The 22,197-nt window shown below is 54.2% G+C and overlaps 8 protein-coding genes and 1 non-coding gene across 9 annotated transcripts; 4 read left to right on the top strand and 5 right to left on the bottom strand.

Moving 5' to 3' along the window:
- Positions 1–413: 413 nt before the first annotated feature.
- Positions 414–2,281, bottom strand: BO82DRAFT_379840 (MFS transporter; the record flags this gene model as incomplete). Its single annotated transcript, XM_025637712.1, has 3 exons — positions 414–1,106; positions 1,201–1,884; positions 1,949–2,281. 3 exons carry the CDS (start codon positions 2,279–2,281, stop codon positions 414–416), a joined length of 1,710 nt encoding a protein of 569 aa, XP_025497505.1.
- An 829-nt stretch (positions 2,282–3,110) lies between these two features.
- On the bottom strand, positions 3,111–5,055 carry BO82DRAFT_379839 (GMC family oxidoreductase; the record flags this gene model as incomplete). Its single annotated transcript, XM_025637711.1, has 3 exons — positions 3,111–3,319; positions 3,411–4,631; positions 4,713–5,055. The coding sequence occupies 3 exons, from the start codon at positions 5,053–5,055 to the stop codon at positions 3,111–3,113; spliced, it is 1,773 nt and encodes a 590-aa protein (XP_025497504.1).
- Positions 5,056–6,739: 1,684 nt separating this feature from the next.
- BO82DRAFT_370517 (putative amino acid transporter (Mtr)) lies at positions 6,740–8,323 on the bottom strand (the record flags this gene model as incomplete). The annotated part of the gene is made up of 5 exons (XM_025637218.1): positions 6,740–7,153; positions 7,285–7,538; positions 7,598–7,806; positions 7,895–8,106; positions 8,165–8,323. The coding sequence occupies 5 exons, from the start codon at positions 8,321–8,323 to the stop codon at positions 6,740–6,742; spliced, it is 1,248 nt and encodes a 415-aa protein (XP_025497503.1).
- Positions 8,324–9,193: 870 nt separating this feature from the next.
- On the top strand, positions 9,194–10,380 carry BO82DRAFT_397212 (FAD-binding oxidoreductase; the record flags this gene model as incomplete). The annotated part of the gene is made up of 5 exons (XM_025638906.1): positions 9,194–9,229; positions 9,310–9,763; positions 9,834–10,138; positions 10,248–10,285; positions 10,353–10,380. The coding sequence occupies 5 exons, from the start codon at positions 9,194–9,196 to the stop codon at positions 10,378–10,380; spliced, it is 861 nt and encodes a 286-aa protein (XP_025497502.1).
- A 1,027-nt stretch (positions 10,381–11,407) lies between these two features.
- BO82DRAFT_388298 (flavoprotein WrbA) lies at positions 11,408–12,902 on the top strand. Its single transcript, XM_025638373.1, has 4 exons — positions 11,408–11,762; positions 11,843–11,928; positions 12,021–12,420; positions 12,498–12,902. Exons 1-4 carry the CDS (start codon positions 11,736–11,738, stop codon positions 12,597–12,599), a joined length of 615 nt encoding a protein of 204 aa, XP_025497501.1. The 5' UTR covers positions 11,408–11,735; the 3' UTR covers positions 12,600–12,902.
- A 1,354-nt stretch (positions 12,903–14,256) lies between these two features.
- On the top strand, positions 14,257–16,257 carry BO82DRAFT_360384 (uncharacterized protein; the record flags this gene model as incomplete). The annotated part of the gene is made up of 5 exons (XM_025636762.1): positions 14,257–14,874; positions 14,935–15,234; positions 15,291–15,596; positions 15,681–16,040; positions 16,108–16,257. The coding sequence occupies 5 exons, from the start codon at positions 14,257–14,259 to the stop codon at positions 16,255–16,257; spliced, it is 1,734 nt and encodes a 577-aa protein (XP_025497500.1).
- Positions 16,258–16,950: 693 nt separating this feature from the next.
- On the bottom strand, positions 16,951–18,643 carry BO82DRAFT_349811 (C2H2-type zinc finger protein). Its single transcript, XM_025633969.1, has 2 exons — positions 17,952–18,643; positions 16,951–17,878 (listed from the first exon to the last, which is right to left on the bottom strand). The coding sequence occupies exons 1-2, from the start codon at positions 18,499–18,501 to the stop codon at positions 17,220–17,222; spliced, it is 1,209 nt and encodes a 402-aa protein (XP_025497499.1). The 5' UTR covers positions 18,502–18,643; the 3' UTR covers positions 16,951–17,219.
- Positions 18,644–20,219: 1,576 nt separating this feature from the next.
- Positions 20,220–20,300, top strand: BO82DRAFT_t5. The gene has a single exon. It is a non-coding gene; the product is annotated as a tRNA-Ser (tRNA).
- A 732-nt stretch (positions 20,301–21,032) lies between these two features.
- BO82DRAFT_428046 (uncharacterized protein) lies at positions 21,033–21,994 on the bottom strand (the record flags this gene model as incomplete). The annotated part of the gene is made up of 2 exons (XM_025640410.1): positions 21,033–21,779; positions 21,851–21,994. The coding sequence occupies 2 exons, from the start codon at positions 21,992–21,994 to the stop codon at positions 21,240–21,242; spliced, it is 684 nt and encodes a 227-aa protein (XP_025497498.1). The 3' UTR covers positions 21,033–21,239.
- Positions 21,995–22,197: the final 203 nt, after the last annotated feature.

The raw sequence follows: 22,197 nt of genomic DNA, 5'->3' as shown, positions 1-22,197 counted from the left end.
ACAAGTCTAAAGTAACTTTGGAGGCGTTAGCCGTCCTCCAAATCCCTCGGGACCTGTCCGTCTCGCCCGACGGTACCGAAATCACCTATACACTCCAAGCATTCAGCAGGAGCGGCGAGCATGCCACCTCATCAAACTGGATAGCGAAAGTGGGCATTAGGGGGCCGATAGCAACTCGCAATCATCGTCATGAATATTCCTCCACATTCAGTCATCCGTATATAAATAAGGGAGGGAGAGGTACGAATTTTATCCCTCTGAGAGATCTGTATCTCTACACCCCTGCCTGCAGCCAGTAACGTGACCCATTGCTTGCTACCATTAACTTAACCCAACAACTCCAACGACCGAAAAACGTCTATACAAACCCACCACCCCAAACTCAATCCAACTGCCCCCCCTTTTAAAAAACCTCAAATATCATGCCTTGCAAACCGACTCGCCAACCTCAATCTTCTTCCAAACCTCATCAGCACAAACGGATACGGCACAAACAACACGGCCAAACACCCCAGCAGCGTACACGCCCACCCCACCCCCAAATTCCGAAACATGGCCGTCGCGAACAGCGGAAACGCCGCCCCGAAACTCGACCGCATAAAGTCATTGCCCGCCAGCACCGACGCCGCATACTTGGGGTACGCGTGCGCCTCGTACGTGAAGATGCTGTTGAAGATCAGACACCCGCCGACTGAGAACAGCCCCGACGCCAAAATGGGCACGATCCAGTGCACACTCGCGAAATTGCCGGTCCAGCCGAACCAGAACAGCGAGATGGCCAGACAGACGGCGCCGACGCAGGCGGAGGGCAGCTGGGCTTCGGGCGGGAGGTTGCCGTTGCGGTCGAGGTAGCGGATCTGGTAGTGGGATTTCCAGTAGAAGTAGCCCGGGATCGCGAGGCAGATTGTGCCTACCAGGATGCCTAGGAAGGCGAGGCCGTTTTGGCCGGCGTTGAAGCCGTGCAGGTCTTCAAAAATGATGGGGAAGGCCTCGAACCAGATGTAGAGGATTCCGTAGATCAGAGAAATGTAGAGGTTGAGGAGGAAGACGATGGGCTCGAGGAAGCTGAGTTGGAAGGGGCGGATTAGGGCTTCGAAGAGGAGGTCCTGTTTCGGCTGGGGTTTAGAGATGTTGTTTTTGGGGGGTGATAGCATAGCAACCTGATGCGACTCTTATTGACCTCAAAGGGGAGAAACACACCTTCTTACTCACACTCCGCAACTCCAGCTCCGACTCCGACACACAATTCGCATCCCCGGTAATTTTGCGCACACGGGCTGCCCGCCGATACAGGATATTCGGCGCATACGTCTCTGGCAGGCCCACGAACAGCACCACCAAAGTAAACCCGGACACCCACAGCAGCGGCCAGATTGTCCAGGTCCACCCCTTCGCGGTGGCCGCAAACCCGCCGACTAAGGGCCCTAAGACCGGGGCCGCGATGGCGAAACACCCCCACACGGCGATCATGTAGTCGCGGGCCCGCGGGCTCCAGATATCGCCCATGGAGGCGCCGCCCGTGGCGAGCGCGGGCGACCCAAAAAATCCCGTCAGGAATCGGAAGGCGAGGAACATGCCCAGGTTGCGGGCGTAGATCACCCCGAAGTTGAAGAAGACGAAGACCACCAGCGTCAGCACGTAGGTGGGGCTGCGGCCCACGGCCGGGAGCTCGGACAGTGGGGACAGCAGCATCGGGCCCACCCCATACCCCAGCACGAAGAGCGTGAGCCCCAGCGTCGCGGCCACGCTGCTGATGCCGAAGTGCTGCGCCGCTGAGGGGATCCCTGGCGAGTAGATGGCGGAGCCGATGTAGATGGCGAAGGTGAGGAGCCAGATCTGGGAGCTCACGAAGAACTTTTTGGGGATGCTCCAGTTTTGGGGGTTCTGTTTATCGGTCAGGAGGTGATTACATACAAAGGGGCAAGCTTGGTGTGTGAAGGCTACCTACCTCGGGGTCATCCGGTCCCCAAGTGATGATGGTAGGGTTGCCGCCCTGGGCCGATGAGGGGAATGCAGGGGCGGAGGTGGCGGTGGACGTCCTTCTGCCCACCCGAGACGCCTGCGACATCACCGTATACAACCCATAGGCTTCGAGATCTTCTTCGTAGCTATCATGGTCCGAGCCCGATATTTCCGACTGCTCGGGTTTGGTCTCCTCCGGGGCTTTGACGTAGGTGGTCCAGAGGGACGAATCTGCTTCCTCGGGGAAGCGCAGGAGGCGGCCGGCGCTGAACAGACGCACCAGCTTGCCAAAGCCAGTATCGCGGATTGTTTCGATCATGGCGATTTTCAGTCTAGGTCATTTAGACATTAACTCTGGTCTGCAAGTTCGCAGCAGACATCCGTGTTATAAAGTCTTGTTGAGTTTTGATACCATATCCGTAAAGCCGGGCGTATATCCGCATGACGTTGCCGAAACTCACTCTCGCCGGCGCACCAGTCAATTGTATTCGTCGGTGGGCGGTCATGACATCAATACATCACAGCGGCGGTATTAAATCCTCGTTCAAGCTTTTTGACTCTCGACTTGGATTATCAAGCTCGGTCCGGGCGGGTTTCTTTCTCATCAGTCCTGGCCACCGTTAGTCAGATTCTGTCTCGGGGGTGAGTACTACTCGGAACCACCCAAAGTCTGATGAGAAAATCCCTTCTAGCGAGTAGAGATGAGAGTCGCATTTTTTAGATGATTCCCCTATCCATCTTCTTCTTTTTAGCGGGAATCTGTGTTGTCGTCAAGGCGAAGTGTAGAGGAAGCATCGGTGTAGGGATCCCAAACACTGTTCACAGGCCACGCACCCAGAATTTCTATCCACCCTACCACAAAACTCGAGATAGCACATGAATTGGGACGAGAATGATTTAAATATTGAAATCTTAAAAGAATTGAAGCTCGAAAGAAAAAGAAGGACTATCTATCTATCTGCAATGCTTTTTTTTCCGGCAGGTCAAAGGCAACCAACCCTCCTCTCTATCTATTTGTACATTTGTCCGATGCTTCGACCTGTATCAACACAAACGGGGACTGCAATTTCTTGCTTCACACATCTTGCAGTTTCGAGTGCTTCAAAATGATTTGGCGATCTCGGCCACGCACTGCGCACCTTCTCAGTCTAGTAGCTTGCCTTGATGAGATCGGAAGCCCTCTCAGCAACAGCATACAGGGTGCTAGTCAAGTGCCCGCAGAGCTGGAAGGGGAGGACAGAGGCATCGACCACGCGGAGGTTGCGGGTGCCGTAGACCTTGAGCTCGGGGCTGACGACGCCACCCTTCTCGCGGGGCAGCATGCTGTTCGTGCCGACGGGGTGGTAGTTGGTTCGGTCTGATTTCATAGTAAAGTTAGCGGTGATGCTGCAGGTTATGCTGATCGCTATTCCAAAGAGGCAGGGGAGGAAAGAGGAAGGAAAGCTTACAGGTTGACTCAATCCACTTGGTCCACGTAGCACTGGATGCATTGGCCGGAAGCACCTCGAGGCCTGGGGAGACCTCCTCGCCCACCAGCCCGCTCAGCGGAGCCGTCCCCAGCGCCTTGCGGATGTACTGCGCCACCGTGATCTGCGCCTCGGCGTCCTGGGCAAACATGAAGTAGTTGGGATTGATGGCCGGGAGGTCGGAGGCGTTCGCGGACTGGATGTGAACGCTGCCGCGGGAGAACGGGAGCAGGGGCCAGTACTCGATGGCGAACGACTGCCCGCTGGGGGAGAAGACGACCTCCGTGTAGGGCACCTGGTCCTCGAAGATCAGGTCGTACTGGTGCTCGAACGCCGCCAGGAGGTTGGCGGCCTGGACGGCCCCGTGCGAGGCGTTGGCAACGGTCTGGGCGTAGCTGGCGAGCTGGGACTTGACGTAAGTGGCCAGGGCCGTGGCGTTGTCCTCGCCGTAGAGCTGGTTCACCGAGGGCAGAAGGGAGAAGGTGGCCAGGCCGGTCAGCGTGTCGACACCGTCCCAGGTGAGGGCGTTGTTGGTCTGATCCTGCAGGTTCTCGCCGACGGTAGTCAGGTTGACCTTGACGGGGATGTTGTGCTTGCTGAGAAGGGCCGGGTTGCCCACGCCCGACAGCTCGAGAATGGCGGGCGAGCGCAGCGCACCGGCTGACAGGATGACCTCCTTGTTGGCGTAGATCGTTTGCGTGCCGTATTCATTGGTGATCTCGACGCCCACGGCAACGGCCTCCTCGCCTTGGGTGTGGTTGGCCCAGATAACCTTGTTCGCGCGCGTGTTGGAGATGATCTTCAGGTTCGAGCGGGCTTCGTAGGGCCAGTAGTAGGCGCGGGCTGCGTCTTCGCGGACGTTCATCTCCCGGTCCAGGGTGTCAGGGTGGACAGTGAATCCGACCATCTGGCCTCCTTCCGAGTCTGAGTTGTACTCAACGCCCAGCTTCGCAAAGGTCTGTTCCAGGACGGGGAAGACGCTGCTGTTGGTCATGGAGGTGGGCCAGCCGACCTTCAGCGGGCCGTGCAGGCCATGATAGCTGGCGTTGTAACTGGCTCCATGGGCAATCTGGTCTTTGGTGGGCACCTGGAAGCCCTCCGACTTCTTGTAGTATTGCAACAGGGTCTCCCAGTTCCAACCCTTGTTTCCGAACTTTTCCCAGAGATCGATCTGCACGTCCTGGGCCCGAGTATAGGACATTCCTAGGCGAGGGAGTTGGTCAGTACACAACCTTGTTCCTGTTCTTCTTGACTTGTGTCAGAGCTGAAGGAGATAAAACCCACCATTGATTGTGCTGGTTCCCCCAAGAGCCTTTCCAGCACGGATGGTCTGCTGCAGGCCTCCTGCGTAGGTTTGGTTCTCCGTCTGGTAGGCCCAGTCGACCTGGGTTCCGAATGCGGTGCTGTAGCCCATAACATTCGACACATTGAAGTTGTTCAAGGCGGACTCGCCGGCTTCGATGACCGCCACCGTGACATTGCTCATCTCCGAAAGGCGGTTGGCCACCACCAAGCCACTGGTGCCACCACCGACAATGACAAAATCATAGTGAGCGGGCGAGCCAGCGTGACCTTTGGCCGCGGCACCTAGCGAGAAGGCCGCAAGAGCAAGAGAGGGAAGAAGCATCCTGGCGGTCGATGGAGGTGATGATAGACGCACACCATGATCAGATGTCAAGATCTGTCTGTCTCTTTATACACGAACCCCAAGACCAACCTCGTGCCTAACATGCACGAAGCACCTTATCAAACTCATCTGCAGGCACCACCTCCCAAATGTCATCCTGCACGCTGAATAAGACTGACCATTTGCTGAATCAAGCCTTAACAATCTCAACCGCGCGGGACGCCCCGTACAAGAGTGGATCCTGGACATGACACCTAGCCAATCTGCCGTCTCCGGCCGTGATTGCTCATCCCGAGAGACGGATTTACGAAATCCTTAGTCAAAGATTAATCACGCAGGGTCTCCGGGCCCAGACGGGACACCGGTGTAAATCCGCTCGGCATGCCGATTTCTCGGGCACTTCAGTCACCGACCATCCCTTCCGGCCTGGCACCACACACACATAGCATATAGGAGGATTAGGGTTTTCAGAATTACTGAGACTGGTGCAAATTGAGCTCTGCTGTGGCGATACATGAGTCTAGAAAGGCCGAACTAATATAATAGGGAGCTGTTCATCCCACTTGCATGTTCCTTTTCCCCAATCACAAAGTAGCAAGAACTGTACTGGACTTTACCTCGACAAATTACAACTCAGCCGCTAATGGGGATTGGTGTAATCAGGTTGTTTGTTCTCTTCTTTGCTTCTGGAAGAAAAGGTAAACTTTAGAAAACGTCAAATGTTTCTGGGTCACGAGATACCTATTCTTTTAACAACAGATTGCCACAGCGATACAGAATAAATGCAGACCAGGTGAAATGTGGAACATTCTAAGAATCTCTTAACTAATCGGACGTGCATAATGAGCGATAATGTCTGAAGCATCAAGCTTCGGCCTGGCCGGTCCGGAAAACGTGATATATATATAGTGGCGTAGGGAGTCAAGGCCTGGAAACCGGCTTAGTCAATCCCCGCCCTTTTTTGTTTTCAAAGAAACTGAGGCAAAGAGGCTTCTCGAACAGCGCAGTTTCCCGGGTCGACGAAAAAAAAATATGAAAAAACCCCCCTTCATGATACCATACACAGGAGCTTTATTGTGATCCCCTGTTAAGCGTTATTTTCTTCTCTTGATCTAGTATTACTTGCAGCTACATAGTTAGGAGAAGCAGAGACCTCCATATAAATAGACATGCAGGAAAGTTTCCATATAGGTGACGACACTGCCCGCAGATAGGTAGTTTGTGTTCTGAATGGTAGTCCAGACGCGCTACCATAAAGCTCATGAGAACCATCGAAATCTAATCAATTGAGACTACCTAAGTGCATTCCAGCGTGCTCGACCCATGCTCCAGGGTCTCAGCTGTCAGAGCGATGATTGAGTGATTTATCGGGTTACTGCTTGGCCGTCCCGACACACCCTGGCGCACTCTACTCTAGCTGCAAAGAAGCGGCCGTGACACCTATTACCGCTGCTCATGAGCAAACCACTTCACGGACGACTCGGAGTGCGAAGGACTAAGTAACTGGGCTGATTGGAAGAGCAAGGAGCCAAACAAACGCGAAAAAGACTCGACCGAGTCCATGTATGGACAAATGCAGCTCTATCCGTGTGGCCCGGATAGCAAAGGGACGATCCTACATATCCCTCCACCACTTTGATACGCGAGCAGCCTGATTGGTTGATTCATCCTTATCAGAGAAGAATCAGGAGTTGGAATTATCCGCGCAAGTCCAAGGTTTCGTGCCGCCGTCCGCTCTCAGGGGGTCAACGATGCTGACGATCGACCCGTAGGTGCCGGCCACGGTCATGAAACAGCCGACCACGACGATCAACACACTCCAGGTGGCCAAGAGCATCCATCTCCAGCTGCGGCTGCGCGTGTGCCAATTGTCGTAGAACCACATACATCCCGTCGGCTGGTACGCGAGGAAGATCCCCAGCAGTGCACCGATGAGCGAGACGAGATCTTTAAAGAATGGAATGCCGCTGGCAATCAGGTACGCAATGATGGACGCTCCCAGGGTACACGCGAGCCAAATACACCAGTGAACCACGGAGTTCGAGGTTAGGTGCCTCGAACCACGAAGGAGACGAACGAAGATGTACTTGCTTGGTAGCTACGGTTTCTGTTAGTGGCACGAGTCTGAGCAACGGCGCGGATCCGACTCACATGTAGCACGATGGTGGTGGAAGCCAGGAGACCTGGCAACGCGATCCCATAGGATATTTAGTACCCCGCTATCCCAACCACCAGATAGAGAACGGTGGAGCAGGTCTGACTGACAACCAGTGCGCGAGTGAAAAAGCGGGGGTCACGCATCTCGGCGGCGAGTTGAAAATAGGCCGGCGTGGCAGAGCAGGCGAAAATCAGGGAGGAGACGGCCGATACCCCATCAGTAAATGAGGGCGAGTTGGTCACTCTGAAGTCCGAGGTCCGAGGGCCAACCTGGGGCGCCAAAGAAGGCCGGTCCTGAATGCCGACGCTGATGGTCACAAGAAGAACTCAAGCAACGGTCAGTATATGGTGCGAGTCCCAGGGGTAAACTTCGATTTCGACTCACCTGCGACGAGAATGCAGGCCAATCCTAGCCATGCTAACCAACTAATCTTGTCCAGAGTGCGAATGCTGGCTAATAAGAAACCAGCAATAGTAGCGACCACGACAAAGATCGCGGTGCAGGCTCCATGGGAGGAAACCGCGTTCAAACCTATGTTGACGCCGAGGATTCCAGATCCAGCAACGAAAATCCAATCTTGGTCAAAGTCAGCCCTCAACCAGCTGGTCCGCCAGACGATGAATGACCTTACATAGGCAGAATGCAACAGCAAAGACTTCGCGGCCAACCGGCCCAAACAACCAGCCGCATGCGTCGTCCATCCCGTAGACCTCGCGATGGTTGAGCTTAAAAACACCCACTACATAGCTGGTCCAGGTAGCGATTCCAGCGACCACACAGAGGATTATGGCTCCCGGGACAATGCCGAGTGTGTCGAATACTGCGGGGATGGAGAGAACCCCTAGGCCAATCTGGGTTTTCAGCATCAAGGCAACGGTTCCAAGCCATCCCACCTAACCACGTTTAGTTCAATGAATAGGCTTCAGGAGGTCTTTTCTTGACGGAACTCACGCTACGATAATGGGGTCCACCCTCAGTCACTTCACCAAAAACGGCATCATGGGTACTGCTCACGTGTTTGAGCACACTGCCTTCCTGCAGCGCTTCGTTGGCGGCCGCAGGATCAAATGATTCAATCTCATCTGGAGTCCTGATTTTCTTCTCGGCCATGGTCGAGATATCTTTTGAAAGATAGATGAGCTCTGGTCAGGACGAAATAGTCAATGCTCGGATATTCCGAATTGATGACTCTACAGTCCATCAACGGAAGTAGTGGGAAGTGTCCGACGTCTCTTATAGATGAGCTTGCCCCGCGGGGCCTGGTTCACAGTCCATGATAAGGCCCACCTGGCCAAGAGCTAGCCACCCCACAACCGGGATTGGAGCAGATAACCCAGCTGGATGTTATTGCAGAGGGCAGCCGGAGCCTCCGCAAGTCCTGACTAAAGATTAACCGAAACCTTCTCGCGATTGCCTGCGTCGTTGTCTGTCTCTGAATATCTATCCGTTCCCTATCACCGGGCCCCGTTTGCGTGGCAACCAAGTCGAGTCTAGTCTCTTGCCAGCTGCCAGGACTAAACCCTTCGTCGGTCCCTACATGTCAAGCCCCATGGAGAAGGTGCAGAAAACACAGATACCGCAGAGGATGTGCTGAAGATGTGCTACATTGAGAAAGTATCGTGTATTACGTCGATGTGATCTATCGACTAGGTCCTATGCGTTCAGAAACGTTGTACATTCCTAGCTTTTCACTGGCAATGGCATTTATTCATACCTACCTACTAAAAGGCTTTGAGATTCAATCATCCTCATAGGTTGCCGGTTTCTCAGAGGGGACCCCTCTACCCCTACATCCCTTTCCGCCACAGCCACCAGAGTATGCTATAGTGATGCGACCAAATTGATCTCAACCTCTGCGTCAAGGGGCAAGCACACCCATAACACCCTCCTAGTACCAGCGTCAAGGTTCCCCATAAAGGCCATACAGATGATCGTCAACTCTTCCCCTTCCTCGATTCATAGCACCGCTCGGTGCACGACATGAATGTTCCCCGTGACCAGGGTCTTGGTCTCGAGGTAATCCTCAATCCCATATTTGCTCCCCTCGCGACCCATTCCTGAATGCTTGATTCCGCCAAGCCTAGCCCAACCGTTAGCAAGTAAACGGGCTCTTCGTCGGCTCCGAAGGCACCCTGGGCATCGTCACCGAGGCCACCCCGAAGCTCGCCGTGCTCCCGAAGCGCTATTCTGTCGCCGTCGTGCCGTTCCCGACCATCCACAATGCCGTCCCGGCCGCCACGGCGGTGATCCGGACCGGCGTCCCCGTGGCGGCCCTGGAGCTGATGGACGAGACGCAGATGCGCATCGTGAACGAGGGCGGGATGACCCGGCCCCGCGTCTGGCCGGAGAAGCCCACGCTCTTCTTCAAGTTCGGCGGATCGAACGCCACCCTCGCGGAGACCATCGGGCGAGTCCGCCAGATCACGGAGGCCCGCCGCGCCGAGGGCTTTGAGTTCGCGCGCGACGACCGAGAACAGGCCCTCCTGTGGTCCGCCCGGAAGGAGTCGTTGTATTCGCTTTTGGCGCTCCGCAAGGACGGGGGAAAGATGTGTAAGCTTTCCAATACTCTCTAGAAAACAAGGAAAAAAAAGAGCAACCCGTTAAGCCAGTACCGGAGCAGTGAACACCGACGTCGCCGTGCCGCTCAGCAAGCTCGCCGATATCATCGTGGCGAGCAAAAAGGACGCCGCAGCCCTGGGGCTGAACGCCTGCGTGAAGGGCCACGTGGGCGATGGCAACTTCCATGAAAACATCACGTACGACGCGTCCAAGCCCGACGAGGTCGAGAAGGCCCAGGCGGCCGTGGAAAGGATGGTTCAGCGGGCGATTGACATGGAGGGCACCTGCACGGGCGAGCATGGCATTGGCTTTGGGAAAAAGAAAGCCCTGCAGCTCGAATTGAGGGACGAGACTATCAGCTTCATGGTATGTTCTCCTGTTGAGGTCAAATTTGGCGCTGCATCGTCTGGGGGGGTTTCGGTTGCTTCGGAATTGCTTGCGGACTGACTGACTGACTAACTGACCATGACAACAGAAACTTCTAAAAGGCACCATTGACCCCCACTGGATCATGTAAGGGCCAAAGCTTCCAAGTTCTTTCCTTTCGGTTACGGTTGATCGCTAATGAAACTTACCGCAGGAACCCTGGGAAGGTGGTTGTTCGTTAACTTAGTGCGCATGCTACCCTAATTACATATATATATATTACTATGGAAGGTAATTTATCTTCGGGCTTCCAAGGCAAGGAGGTTGACTAGTAGCCTCCGTAAGTCAGGAGAAAAAGCTAGATAGTACCGGTTTAGGGTAATCTAAGACGCATAATTTCTTTCCCTCTCGCATATATAGCGATTAAATCTACCACCGACATATAAGCTGTCTAGGTTACCACCCTCAAGAGAGGTAGGTGCATTCATATCGGCATGCAAGTGGAATGAGCGCTCCCTATCAGATCAATAAAGGCTTTCTAAACTCTTGTATTGTAACGCTCAACAGCACGCATATCTTTATCTATGCTTTTCACCAGTCTCATGAACTTATTTATCCTTGATCGTAGTATACTAGACGTGCCGTGCGGGGGAAAAGTTCAGGTACGCTCATGCTCTCGAAGCGTGGTGGCATGGTGTCGGGATCTGTACTTAATGCCAATCACCATCGGACACTATCCAAGCAAGGAGATGCCAATGGTCCTTGGGACCTCTTATGCTACACTGATCAAGATGACTCAGCCTATAATTTTGAAACACAAATGTTCAAGTAACAAAGTAGGTAGGGTCGAGCCGACTCCCCTCGGGGCAATTGCAGCAGCAGGGATAACTACGGCGATCAACGCAACGGCACTATAAATGTATCACTCTGATATTACATTCTACAGCGCTTCTTTTTTTCTTTCCCTCGCCCTTTTATCCCTTTACCATCCCTTGATCGAAGGTATTAACGGTTGGACTATGCGATGGCGGTTCCATTCCCGCTCCCAAGCATCCCCAAGTGGTGATCCCGCAATCCACGGAACCAGCCCTCAATTGCAACCTGGACGACCCATGGTTCGCCGTTTCGGCAGATAACCACGTCATGTAGATCTTTTGCAGCGTCATAGATATAGCTTAATTCAGCCTGAATCTGGCCCCGTCCCTAACCCAGAGACAGAAGACTGTGACGTCCTCGAGGAGAGGGCGTCTTTCTGTGGTTCTTCTCGACTGCCGAACCTTCGCGAGGCCGCAACGAGGCCGCTTCCACACACCAATTGTCTAGAACCACCGTACCAGTAAGTCAAACCAAGCATTGAATGACAGAAGAGGTCTTGGAGCGCCGCGGGGCAGGAGGGTGGAGTGCAGAACACCACAGCCCCGCCATGTGATGCGTGACATGAATGATCTCACTACTATATATCCACCGACATAGTTGGAAGCCCCTGAGGTTGAACCATCTGCACATATCTTTGAATTGATTTCCACCTCCATTTAGTCCTCTACCGAACTTCACGTCTATCATTTTGTTTCTCATTTTCGACAACTAGCTCTTCACCATGGCGCCCCGAATTGCCATTGTCTACGTACGGCCCCCTTGCCATTCTCACCAATGGCTTCTCCCCAATCAACCGCGCCCAACTAACCACTGCACGATGGACTCTAGTACTCGATGTACGGACACATCGAAAAACTAGCCCAAGCCGAGCTCAAAGGCATCCAATCCGCGGGCGGCACCGCCGACCTCTTCCAGTAAGCAAGCCCATGCCTCGCCCGTATACCACGATCTATGCCCCCGCCACCCACCCATCCCCATCAAACTAACGCCCGGCCACCGTGAATAGAATCCAAGAAACCCTCCCCCCCGAAGTCCTGACCAAAATGCACGCGCCGCCCAAATCCTCCGTCCCGGTGCTCGAAAAACCCGAACAACTGTTGGACTACGACGCCGCGCTCTTCGGCATCCCGACGCGGTACGGCAACTTCCCCGCGCAGTTCAAGGCCTTCTGGGACCGCACGGGCAGCATCTGGGCCACCGGCGGGTTTTTTGGGAAGTACGCGGGGCTCTTCGTCTCGACGGGCACGCTGGGCGGCGGCCAGGAGTCGACCGCCATCGCCGCGATGAGCACCCTCGCCCACCACGGGTTTCTGTACGTGCCGCTCGGCTACAAGACGGCGTTCCCGCTGCTGGCGAATCTGGAGGAGATTCATGGGGGGTCCGCGTGGGGGGCGGGGACTTTTGCGGTTTGTCTTTTTTCTTTTCCTTCTTTTCTGGGTTTTTTATGTGATGGTGGTTGCTGACTCTTTTTGGCGGATGTTAGGGCGCCGATGGCTCCCGCCAGCCGACGGCGCTGGAGCTCCAGATTGCCGAGATCCAGGGCAAGTCGTTCTATGAGCACCTCTCCCGGGTCAATTTCGCGTGACTACAAGATAGTGCCACCAAGGCTGAGGCCCCCGCGACGGCGGGAGGGCAGCAGCGCAATACGGCGAAGGCGACGGGGCCGGAGAGGACGGTGCAGCAGGGTGGTAGTGATGCGAATGCGCAGCCAGCTCAGCCGGCAAAGAAAGAGGGTCCATGCGGGTTACCCTCCAAGTGTACTATGATTTGAACACCTCCGTTGTAATGGTCTGGTCATAGCTAGTAGCGGGGATGGTCTATGACTTGCGCGAGCTGTTCCACATCCTTTATATGTTTTGTAGGCGTTACGATCTTCATAATACAGAACCAAACTGGAAAGAAAAGGCCCTCGAGAAAGTATTCCCAATTCTGAGAGCTGGAGCAATCTAACCTACTCCCGTTCTTATCAAATACTGTACGCGCCAGCGATTGAGACAACTCCGTCTTCCAGATTGAAGCAATCTTTTCCCGACTATCACCTCAGCCAGTTCGGTCGTTCTCTTGATACAGATCAGACTGCAGAGTAACGAGGAAAAATCAGACCTAGATTATAAGTCTGCTTGTAGAGACTCATAGAACCTTGCGTGGTATTGTCGACGGCCTACCTACATTCTACCTAGATCTGCCGAGAGTCGATTGACTTTGGGGTTTCTCTTCTTCGGCTAGGTAACATGCCGTTGGCTATATAACATGTTGTGGCGGCCATGATTCTTGGAGCCATACTTCAAGCGTGAGATATAGGTGATCAAGTCTCTGCGCGACGGTCTCCTTTGCGAAGTTCTTTCTAGGTACGATTGGCACGGGGTAAGTGGTGCTGTCGACGGACCTCCTACCGTAGAAAATATTGAGCGACTATAAGGTTTGCTGTGGTGCTTGCGATTAGAACTACCGTGGTATGGCCGTTTATCATCAACACGATTGCGCATGAGAGAGAACACGGTGCTGTGTTGTATCATGCTGGCGATGTTGGTTGCGGCGTTGGAGATCTGGAATTGCTTGGATGCCGAAGCTGGGGTGTCATGTGGCGTGGTACTTGGTTCTGTGATTGCAGACCATTGAAGTCATGTCGCGAGGTCGGTTGCAACTCAGGAGACTGTGGCTCACTATGATTGCGCAAACACAAATCATCTTGATAAGATATATCTATAAAACAACGCATCAGAAGTGTTTCTGCCCTCCAGCCAAGTCAGCCTGGGTGATCACTCACATAAGTAGTTCTCGTCAGATACTCTTGACGATGTTCTGGAAAGAGAAACACCACAGCGCAGTTGGGTCGACTTGGATAGGCCACCCATCATCTCCGGTGCTTCTGATATCTCGCACAGCAGGTTCAACCGATGATTCATATCAGCTGAAAGACTTTCTCTGACACACCGTGGAAGAAAGCACCAACAACGCGTGGCCTCATATCAAAATCCAACTTCATTCACTGAAATTCGCTTAACGTGCCCAATCCAGCCAGTAATCTCTTCCGTGACATTCACTTGTTTCCTACATCCTCACGGACTGGGCTATAAATATGACCTCTATCACCACCGATCCCCCTCCTCTCCTTCTTTCTTCCTCACCCTCTCTTTCTTTCATCCTCCTCCTTCTCCTCTCGTCTCTCCTTCATCATCCCCATCCATCATCGATCCTCTTTCAATCCTTTCCATCTGATAACACTCAGTCTTTCCTTCAAGATGCTCTCCTTCAAGTTCATTCTCTTACTGGTCTTTGGTTTGGTGATACAGACTACCCTGGCTACCTCATACGGTCTTGTTTCTGATGTTGTTACTCCTGGTGACGATGATCACGCGTCCCAGACCTCTGGAAACGGCGTCGTCACTGCGGTTTCTGACTTTGGTGGTGACACCGTCAGTGACAACGGCCTCGATGAGATGACAACTGGCGCCTCATCTGTCGATACACTTCTGCACTCCAAGGCTGTAGGTCCCATGAGCCTGAGGACACACATGCATCGAGCTAATATCAATCAGAAGGGCTGCATTGGCAGCGTATGCTCCCCTTCGAACATGTGTCTCTGCAGGAACAAGAGCGGTGTCCGGGTGTATTGCTACTGCGAAAACCCAGGCAAGAAGTGCAGCTGCCGGCGTAACGTGCTGGCTTCCAGGGACATGATCGACGCTGATGCAAAGGACACCGTTGATGAGGGTGATGCAATTTCTGATGTCGGGGCCGATGGTGCTAATGTCTCTGATGCGGCCACTGATACTGTCCCCTCTGACGATACCCCCTCCATAGACATTGACTCATCCGACGAAGATACTTCCCCTATCAATACGCTCTTGAACAAAGGCGTAAGCCCCCCCTTCTGATATCCCGAACCGAAGTCACCAGCTAACACACCCCAGAAACAGCAATGCCGCGGCACGTGCAAAAAGTGCATCGGCAACTGCAAGGACAAGTACCAGTGCCTGTGCAAGGGACGCGACGTCGTCGCCCGGTGTGGGTGCGCGCGACTCGGGGAGAAGTGCCAGTGCAAGGGTCCGTGGCGCGCGGTCCGGGATGTTCCCTCTGTCAACATCAACAGCACTACGGCTGATGAAGTGAAGAGTGCCACGCCCTCTACTGAAGACGCTGACGCTGCAAGCGAGGATCTCGACGATGCGGCTCCTGGTGTTTCTCCTATCAGCGAGCTCATAGAGCGCAAGCCTACAGTCAGTCTCCCCCCTGGCCATACACGAAAGGCAATGCTAATGCTAATGGATTCCAGACCTGCCACGGCGTGATGTGCTCCAAGGAAGGCAAATGCCACTGCAAGCACGGAGCCTATAACATCGTCTGCCCCTGCCACCGACTCGGTGCCCCCTGCTACTGCAAGAACTGGCGTCGCGATGAGGATACTTCGGACCGTGTCGACGCGGCTGTTGCAGAGACAGCTGACACCGCGCCAGAGACTGCTGATACTGTTGACAACACCCCTGCCCCTGCCCCTACCCCTGAAAACGAAGATGCAGAAGTATCCGAGCGACCTGGGTTCTCGCATGCCGTGAATGATGAGTTCTCCATTCTCCAGCGGGTACGTTCCCCCTCCTTTCTTTCTCGAAAACAGACCACCACCACCACCACACACACACAGTTCACTGATACAAAGATCGGACAGACCTGCTACGGCACCTGCAGCCGCAAGCACAAATGCAACTGCCGCGGCAAGACCTGTCGCTGCCAGATCCCCGGCGAGAGCTGCAAATGCGTCTTCCTTTTCCTGCCGCCCCGTGATTTGGACACTGTCGCTGGCAACGCCACAGGATCCATCACCACACTCACTGCGGATGAGGCCGAGGCTAAGGAGGATGATATCGTCATCACATCCACAACCCCCAACGAAGACACCGATGAGGACACCACCATTCCATCCGACATCAACAAACCCGATCCCCAAGACGACGACACCGACACCGACACCGACACCACAACCACCCCAGTCCCCACCGAAAACTCCCCGCTCGTCGCGCGTGGCGAGGTAAGTCGTGGCCCCCTCGATCCCAAATCCCACCCATGCCACCACTAACACAAAACAATGACACAAGCCCTGCTGGGGCGTCTGCGACAAATACCGGCACTGCTACTGCGGCCACATCCGGACGAACTGCAACTGCTCCAAGCGCGGCCACCGGTGCTACTGCGCCTCCGGGCCCAATGATCTGCCGCCGGGGATGGGTGGGGGGGTTACTTACTAGGTATTGATTCATCGTCCGTCACGAACACCTGGTGCAGTCCTTCGGACAATACACTTGAGCTTGGACGGGACTCGGTCACTCACTTCACTCCTTTGCACGTGGTCATGGTAAGTCGGCCGTTCTCTTCGGCGTGGAGTTCATGCCTTGGAACTCAACAGTTAGATGGGAGTGAGGGTGCTAACGGATGTACCTCCCTGGGCATAGGGCCATGTACATGTACATCCCCCTCGATCGATCGTCAGCGGTAACTTACAACTCCGTCGCGTTTCTGGCGTGGTTCTTGATACGATCGGATATTCTGGCGGGTTGGGACATGACTAGGGTCTTGGTGGCGGGATGATCTGGGTGTGGTTGAATTGTGCTGTCTTTGGACATGAACATGCACATGCAGGGGGTTCGTCTTTGCTTGGACTTTTTGTTCTTTGTCATTTGATCATCATTGAGGATATGAGATACTGGAATCGAATTGATGATGCTCTGCATTGTATAACGGAGTGCACGTTCGTGTTGATTGGTGTCGTGCGCGGAGTCTGGCCTTGCCTGCAGTGTGCTCTGCTTGACTCGGGCATGCTGGATATAATACAGCCCGGTTAATCCTCGCGCTGCGTTTGTCTGCTTATCAGCTGGATGCTTCAGCCTCTACGGTGACCAAGAATTACAGGGCGAAACTAGTCGACTCGTGTTAAGAAGTAAGTGATTGTAGGTTGCCATGGCCAACTGGCCGTGATGATCAAATTATAGCGCCCAGAACTCCCCCTATCCCATACCATACCATACAGTACACAAGGAATAAAATGTCGAACCCAAGAAAGAGAACCCAGGGATATTTTTGACAAGCCCGCAAACATTGAGAGACAGAAAGAAAACCAGAAACCCGCGACTCTGGGTCCGCCCGATACGTCAGTTCACAACAACACCTACCCCAAAAACAAGGCGAGAACTTATTGTCTGGGGAATGCACGTCATGACGGAACAGCCTCCGAATCATCCTTGACCTCCAACTCCGTCGACTTCAGCGGCTCCGGCTCCGGCTCCGGCTCCAGCTCCCCCTCGGCCGCGGGCGGATCCAGCTCCATCCCGGCCAGCAACGCGCCCTCCTGGCCGGCGATCGTGCGGAACAGCCCCAGCTCGGCCTCGACCAGATCATCAAAGACCGCCTCCTTCTCTAGCCAGGCCTCCTTGCGCTTGCCCAGGATCTTCTCGCCGGCCGCCCGCAGCTGCTCGCCTTCCTTGCGCGCCCAGTGGATCTGCCGCAGCAGCAGCCGGTACAACTGGGGCCCCTCGAGCAGCAGCTCGTGCACGTCGAACCCCTTCTCCGAGCCCACGGGCGGCACGGACAGATCCTCCTCCGTCTCCTCGGTCGCGCTCTCGCCGTAGTCGCCGAACGGGTCCTCGGCCTTGGGCTGCGAGAGCTTCAGCTTGATGCGCTGCACCTTGCCCGCCGGCGTGCCCGTCGGGGTGGGCGCGGCCGAGGAGGAGGCGGCGGCGGCGACCGCGGCCGCCGCGGCGAGCGTGGTGTGGTGTTTGGGGACGGGGTCCGACGGGCGGAGGGCCTCGGTCTCGTGGACGGTGCGCATGTGCTTGGCTAGGGCGTCAGAGCGGGTGAAGCTGCGGTCACATTCTGTTGCATCCATCAGTTAGTACCAATGCCATGCACCAAGGGAAGGAAGGGGTCTCCGGGGCCAAGGACGAACCAGGCAGGGCGCAGTAGAACGGCTTCTCGCGGGTGTGGCTCCGCATGTGGGCGCGCAACGCATAGCCGCTGGCGTGCGTCTGGCCCTTCCGACTGCAGTCGGCCCACTCGCACGAGTACTTCTTCTGGCGGCTGCCGACGTGCTCGTCGTGGATGTGCTTGACCAGCCCGTCCATATTGCCCAGGTCGCCGGCGTCGCAGCCGTCCCAGCGACACACGGTTACCTGGTCGTTGGCCTGGCCGCTGTAGTCGTCGTCGATGCTGCCGCCGATCAGCGCGTACGTGCCGGGCGAGTTGGGGATCTCGCCGGAGGTGTCGGAGGAGATGGAGGTCGAGGGCGAGGGCGGCGGGAGGTCGTCCGGGAAGGTGGTCGAGACCGGGGTCGCGCGGTCCCAGGAGGTGACGCCGCCCGTGCGACGGCGTTTCGAGGGAGGCATGTTGGAGTTGGTGACGGAACCGGACGGGGAGAAGGGCTGCTTGAGGTCGTCGCGGTCCGACATGTCCTCGTCGGAGGCGATGGAGGAGAGGGGGGAGCCCGGTGATTCTGTCATTGTGACAGAGTGGGGTGTGGAGGGGTGGTCAGGTGATGGCTTCGAGTGTGGTTTTGGTCACAGGGATGGGAGTGAATGCAGGTGGTGGAGGAGGAGGTGGTGGTGAATAAGTTGCGATGGTTGTTGTTTGGGAGACGGACAGCAAGAGGCGGACGGAGGCCGGAGATTATGCGATCGCATCCACTGTTGCTCGAGTATACCCATGCGGCACGTGACCCGGCCATCGGCGGAGGATCAAAACCGGGCCTTCTCCTCCTCTCCTCCTCCTCTCCTCCTTCTCTCTTCCTTCCTCCCTCTTCTTTGGTCGACTGCGCAGGCGCAGTGCACAAGACTGCATCACGCAGCCTGAAGGGACTTGTGCATGATGTTCTCAGTCCCACTCACCTCTCTTTCCAGCTAACAAGTGTAAGTCTGGCTGTTGATCCTCCCTACCACCACCCCACACAACAAAACAACCCACCAACCCCCGATATGATGAGCAAAAATGAAGAATTCTGCAATTCGGACAGTCTCCTAATTCACTGTGAGATTGGATGTTGACTCTTCTACACTTGATCTGATCTATCGCCCTACTTATTCTTGATTCTCGCTATTCGAGCACCCAAGCTCTGTCAACACGAAGCTGACAACCCGCTTATCCAGGCATCAACAAACAACAGTACCATAGACATCAATCCAATCCCAACCAACTTAACCCATAGCCAATACTACTTACATATAATTTCAATCTCCATATTCGTCCATCTATAACCATCGTAATCAATACCACCCCTCTCACCACCACATTCTGCGCAAGATTGCCCGGGGCTCCCTCCATCTCGGCCATACTCGACCGCGGCACCCCGGCCAGACTCTACCGTACCTTGTCGCCGGTTGTCCCCGCCAGATGCTGAGGATGCCCTGGCTGACGTGCTCCGGGTAGCGCGGGGGGAGATGGAGCGAGTCGTACTCCGGTGTCTCGTAGAGCTAAGGGATATGGCCACAAGGTTCGAAGGGGTTTTGTATACAGCCTACACCGTTAACCGCTCAGCCCGGTATTGAACCAGCAGTCATACACAAACACCGTGAAGGTGAAAAGGTCAGTGAGTAAACCCTGTAGATCAGGAGCCTCGAGGTTACAGCTGCTATCTGTCACATCCGAGGCACGGGGTGTGATGCAGTCTCAAGCGGTGCGCGAGGAAGACGTCGGACCCGTTAGCTCGTATACTCGAAACACTTCAGATAGTATATATACTCCAGGCCCAACCCTATTCTTCGCCTGGACAGAACCTCTCTAAGATTGTACAGTACATCCCGCAATACGTATGACAAGACAGCTAGCTCCTCTTGCTTATTCTCAGCGGACAATCGCCCTGACCGACAGAGTCAATCGTGGACTCGACTTAATCCTCTACAGCTCCTTTGCCAAGTATCAATCTGCCCGAGACCCGGTCAACGGTGCAGATATAGACATAGAACATCGGCAATCCCTCCTCAACAACTATCTGAAACAAGACCACCGTCCTCCATTGCAATTTAATCACACCTAGATACACAAATCACCACCACGATCCCAAATTCCATACAGGAAGGCAAGTACTGCACTGTACCCCCAGCTATGTGCTATCGAGAAGGCCTCGGGAACCGAACCCTAATCCAACCGTCCGCCCCGCTCAAATGTGGATCCTTCCATACACACTGGAACATAGACGCAAGATTTTCCCCATCCAACATGAATAGTCAGTGTGGCCGAGTGGTTAAGGCGATAGACTAGAAATCTATTGGGTTCGCCCGCACAGGTTCAAATCCTGTCGCTGACGTTTTTGATTTTTGATGTTGTTTTTTCACTTCTATAACTAACTTGCTGCTTACCGGTCGTGTGCTGCGGCGCGGTTTGTAAAGGCAACAGGAAATGGGGTTGGGGATTTCTTGTTTTTTTTTTTGCCTCCTGTTTTGCGCTCTGTTTTTTTAGCTTTGTTTTTGATAGCCTGAAGAGTTACCATAGCTCTGGGTATACATGAGCACGTTCGTAGTCGATTGATCCTTTGGATATAGTCAGTCTATACTAATGGATTGTATCAACGAAGACTTCGGTCGAGTGACTACGATTTTCATCAGGCACACATAAGCTCAGGAATCCTTTTGGCATAGTGTATCAAGTACCCGGGATCCATTGAATCTAGTACGTAGCCCTATATCACAAAGCCGTCTTTATACAAATGGATCATGGATCAGCAGTATCGGACCACAAGACCAAGACCAGGTATCACAACCGCAGCCATTGGTCATGGCATTTATTTCATGCGTGCATCCAGCATGAACTCCCCGAAATAGAAAAGAAAGAAAGAAGAAGAAGAGAAAGAGAACTAAACAAAATGAAATAGAAAGCTCTCGAATACATAACTGTCTGATCTAATTTACATTCACCCTTCACCTTCATGCACCCGCCCCTCTATCCAACCACCCCGAAGTGAGAAAAAAATCGCTGAACAAGATCCTTCGCTATTTTGTTTCCCCAAAACACCATCCAAGCAAGAAAAGGACCTAAGACTCCCGTAACCGTTCCAAAAAAAAAAAAAAAACTGAAGCGCCTGCCCGGATACCCAAAACTCCACAGCCCTAATATATCAAAATATCCCAAAACATCGGTGGAACCAGAAGAGGGAGACAAAAAAGTCAAATCAAGCAAGAAAATAAACAAGCTATTCTTAAACTCCGTCCAAATTGTCAGAAACCAAAGCGATCTGATGCTGACCCGTTTATAGAGTCAACTCATCTCGACTGTCAAACGCAGCCTTCAAAGCATCCTCGAGCCGTTGCGTGAGCGAGCTGATGAACCCCTTGGGGTCTTCGGTGGGCTTGGGGAGGTCATCATTCTTGTTGGAGGGTGTGGAAGTCGGCGGGGAGAGCAAGCCGTTGTTGACGTTGTCAAAGTCTTCGTCGCTCTCAATATCGTCCCCATTGGAGTCCACTGTCGGGGTGAGGCTGTTGCCGTCGTCGATGGCCGGGGTCCAGTTGTCCTTGAAGTTCTTGTAGTGATCCGGGATGAAGGAGTGGGCGTGCGCGTGGGGGTCCGAGTCGGAGTCTGAATCATCGGTGTCTGAGTCGGACTTGGTCGGGGCGTTTGCGTCGCTGGAGTCGACATCTGAATCATCGGTGTCATCTGTGTCTTCGGGATGGGAGCTTTGTGGCTCGGCGATGTCTTTCCAGTGGGTGAGTTTGGAAAGGTTGGGGAGGCCGATGGCTTCGAGCAGGCCATTCAGTAGACCTTTTTCTTCGTCGCTGTTGGGGATTTCGCGCTGTGGAGGTGTATGTTAGTCAGGGAGTTGGTGATGGTTGGGGTGGTTTTTCTCGATAAGGGAGAACGTACCGGTGAGCGTGCTGCCAGTGCAATGGAGGAGACTCCGGATGGAGTGTCGGAGCCAGGGACGGGGAGGGCCTGGATAACGGAGGAGAAGAAGAGGCAGGCGATGAGGAAGCAAGCCATTGAAGAAACCTTTGCGAGGATGGCCATTGTGATTGATTGATTGATTGGGTGATTGGGGTGGATGCTTGAGTGAGATGGAGATTGAGTTGAATGATGTAGATTGGAGCGAGCCAAGGACGAAGCTGATCAATGAGATGAGAAGACTGGAGAGATTAGACTCTATGATGATGAAGCTGATGATGATGATGATGCTGATGATGGAGGAAGGAGTGACGGTGTCGTGGTAGATA

Source organism: Aspergillus uvarum (assembly GCF_003184745.1).
Source record: "Aspergillus uvarum CBS 121591 unplaced genomic scaffold BO82scaffold_1, whole genome shotgun sequence".
NCBI classification, from domain to species: domain Eukaryota; kingdom Fungi; phylum Ascomycota; class Eurotiomycetes; order Eurotiales; family Aspergillaceae; genus Aspergillus; species Aspergillus uvarum.
The sequence above is the reverse complement of the archived record's forward strand: the minus strand, read 5'-3'. Positions and strand labels throughout refer to the sequence as shown.

What these genes read in the sequence shown, in the direction of transcription:
- BO82DRAFT_388298 (XM_025638373.1), top strand. Translation starts at nt 11,736, where the DNA reads ATGGCGCCCCGAATTGCCATTGTCTAC. An exon ending in CCCGAATTGCCATTGTCTAC is followed by an intron (nt 11,763 to 11,842) that starts GTACGGCCCCCT and finishes GATGGACTCTAG; the next exon opens with TACTCGATGTACGGACACAT. An exon ending in GGGGGGCGGGGACTTTTGCG is followed by an intron (nt 12,421 to 12,497) that starts GTTTGTCTTTTT and finishes GGCGGATGTTAG; the next exon opens with GGCGCCGATGGCTCCCGCCA.
- BO82DRAFT_349811 (XM_025633969.1), bottom strand. Translation starts at nt 18,501, where the DNA reads ATGACAGAATCACCGGGCTCCCCCCTCTCCTCCATCGCCTCCGACGAG. An exon ending in GTTCTACTGCGCCCTGCCTG is followed by an intron (nt 17,879 to 17,951) that starts GTTCGTCCTTGG and finishes TGGATGCAACAG; the next exon opens with AATGTGACCGCAGCTTCACC.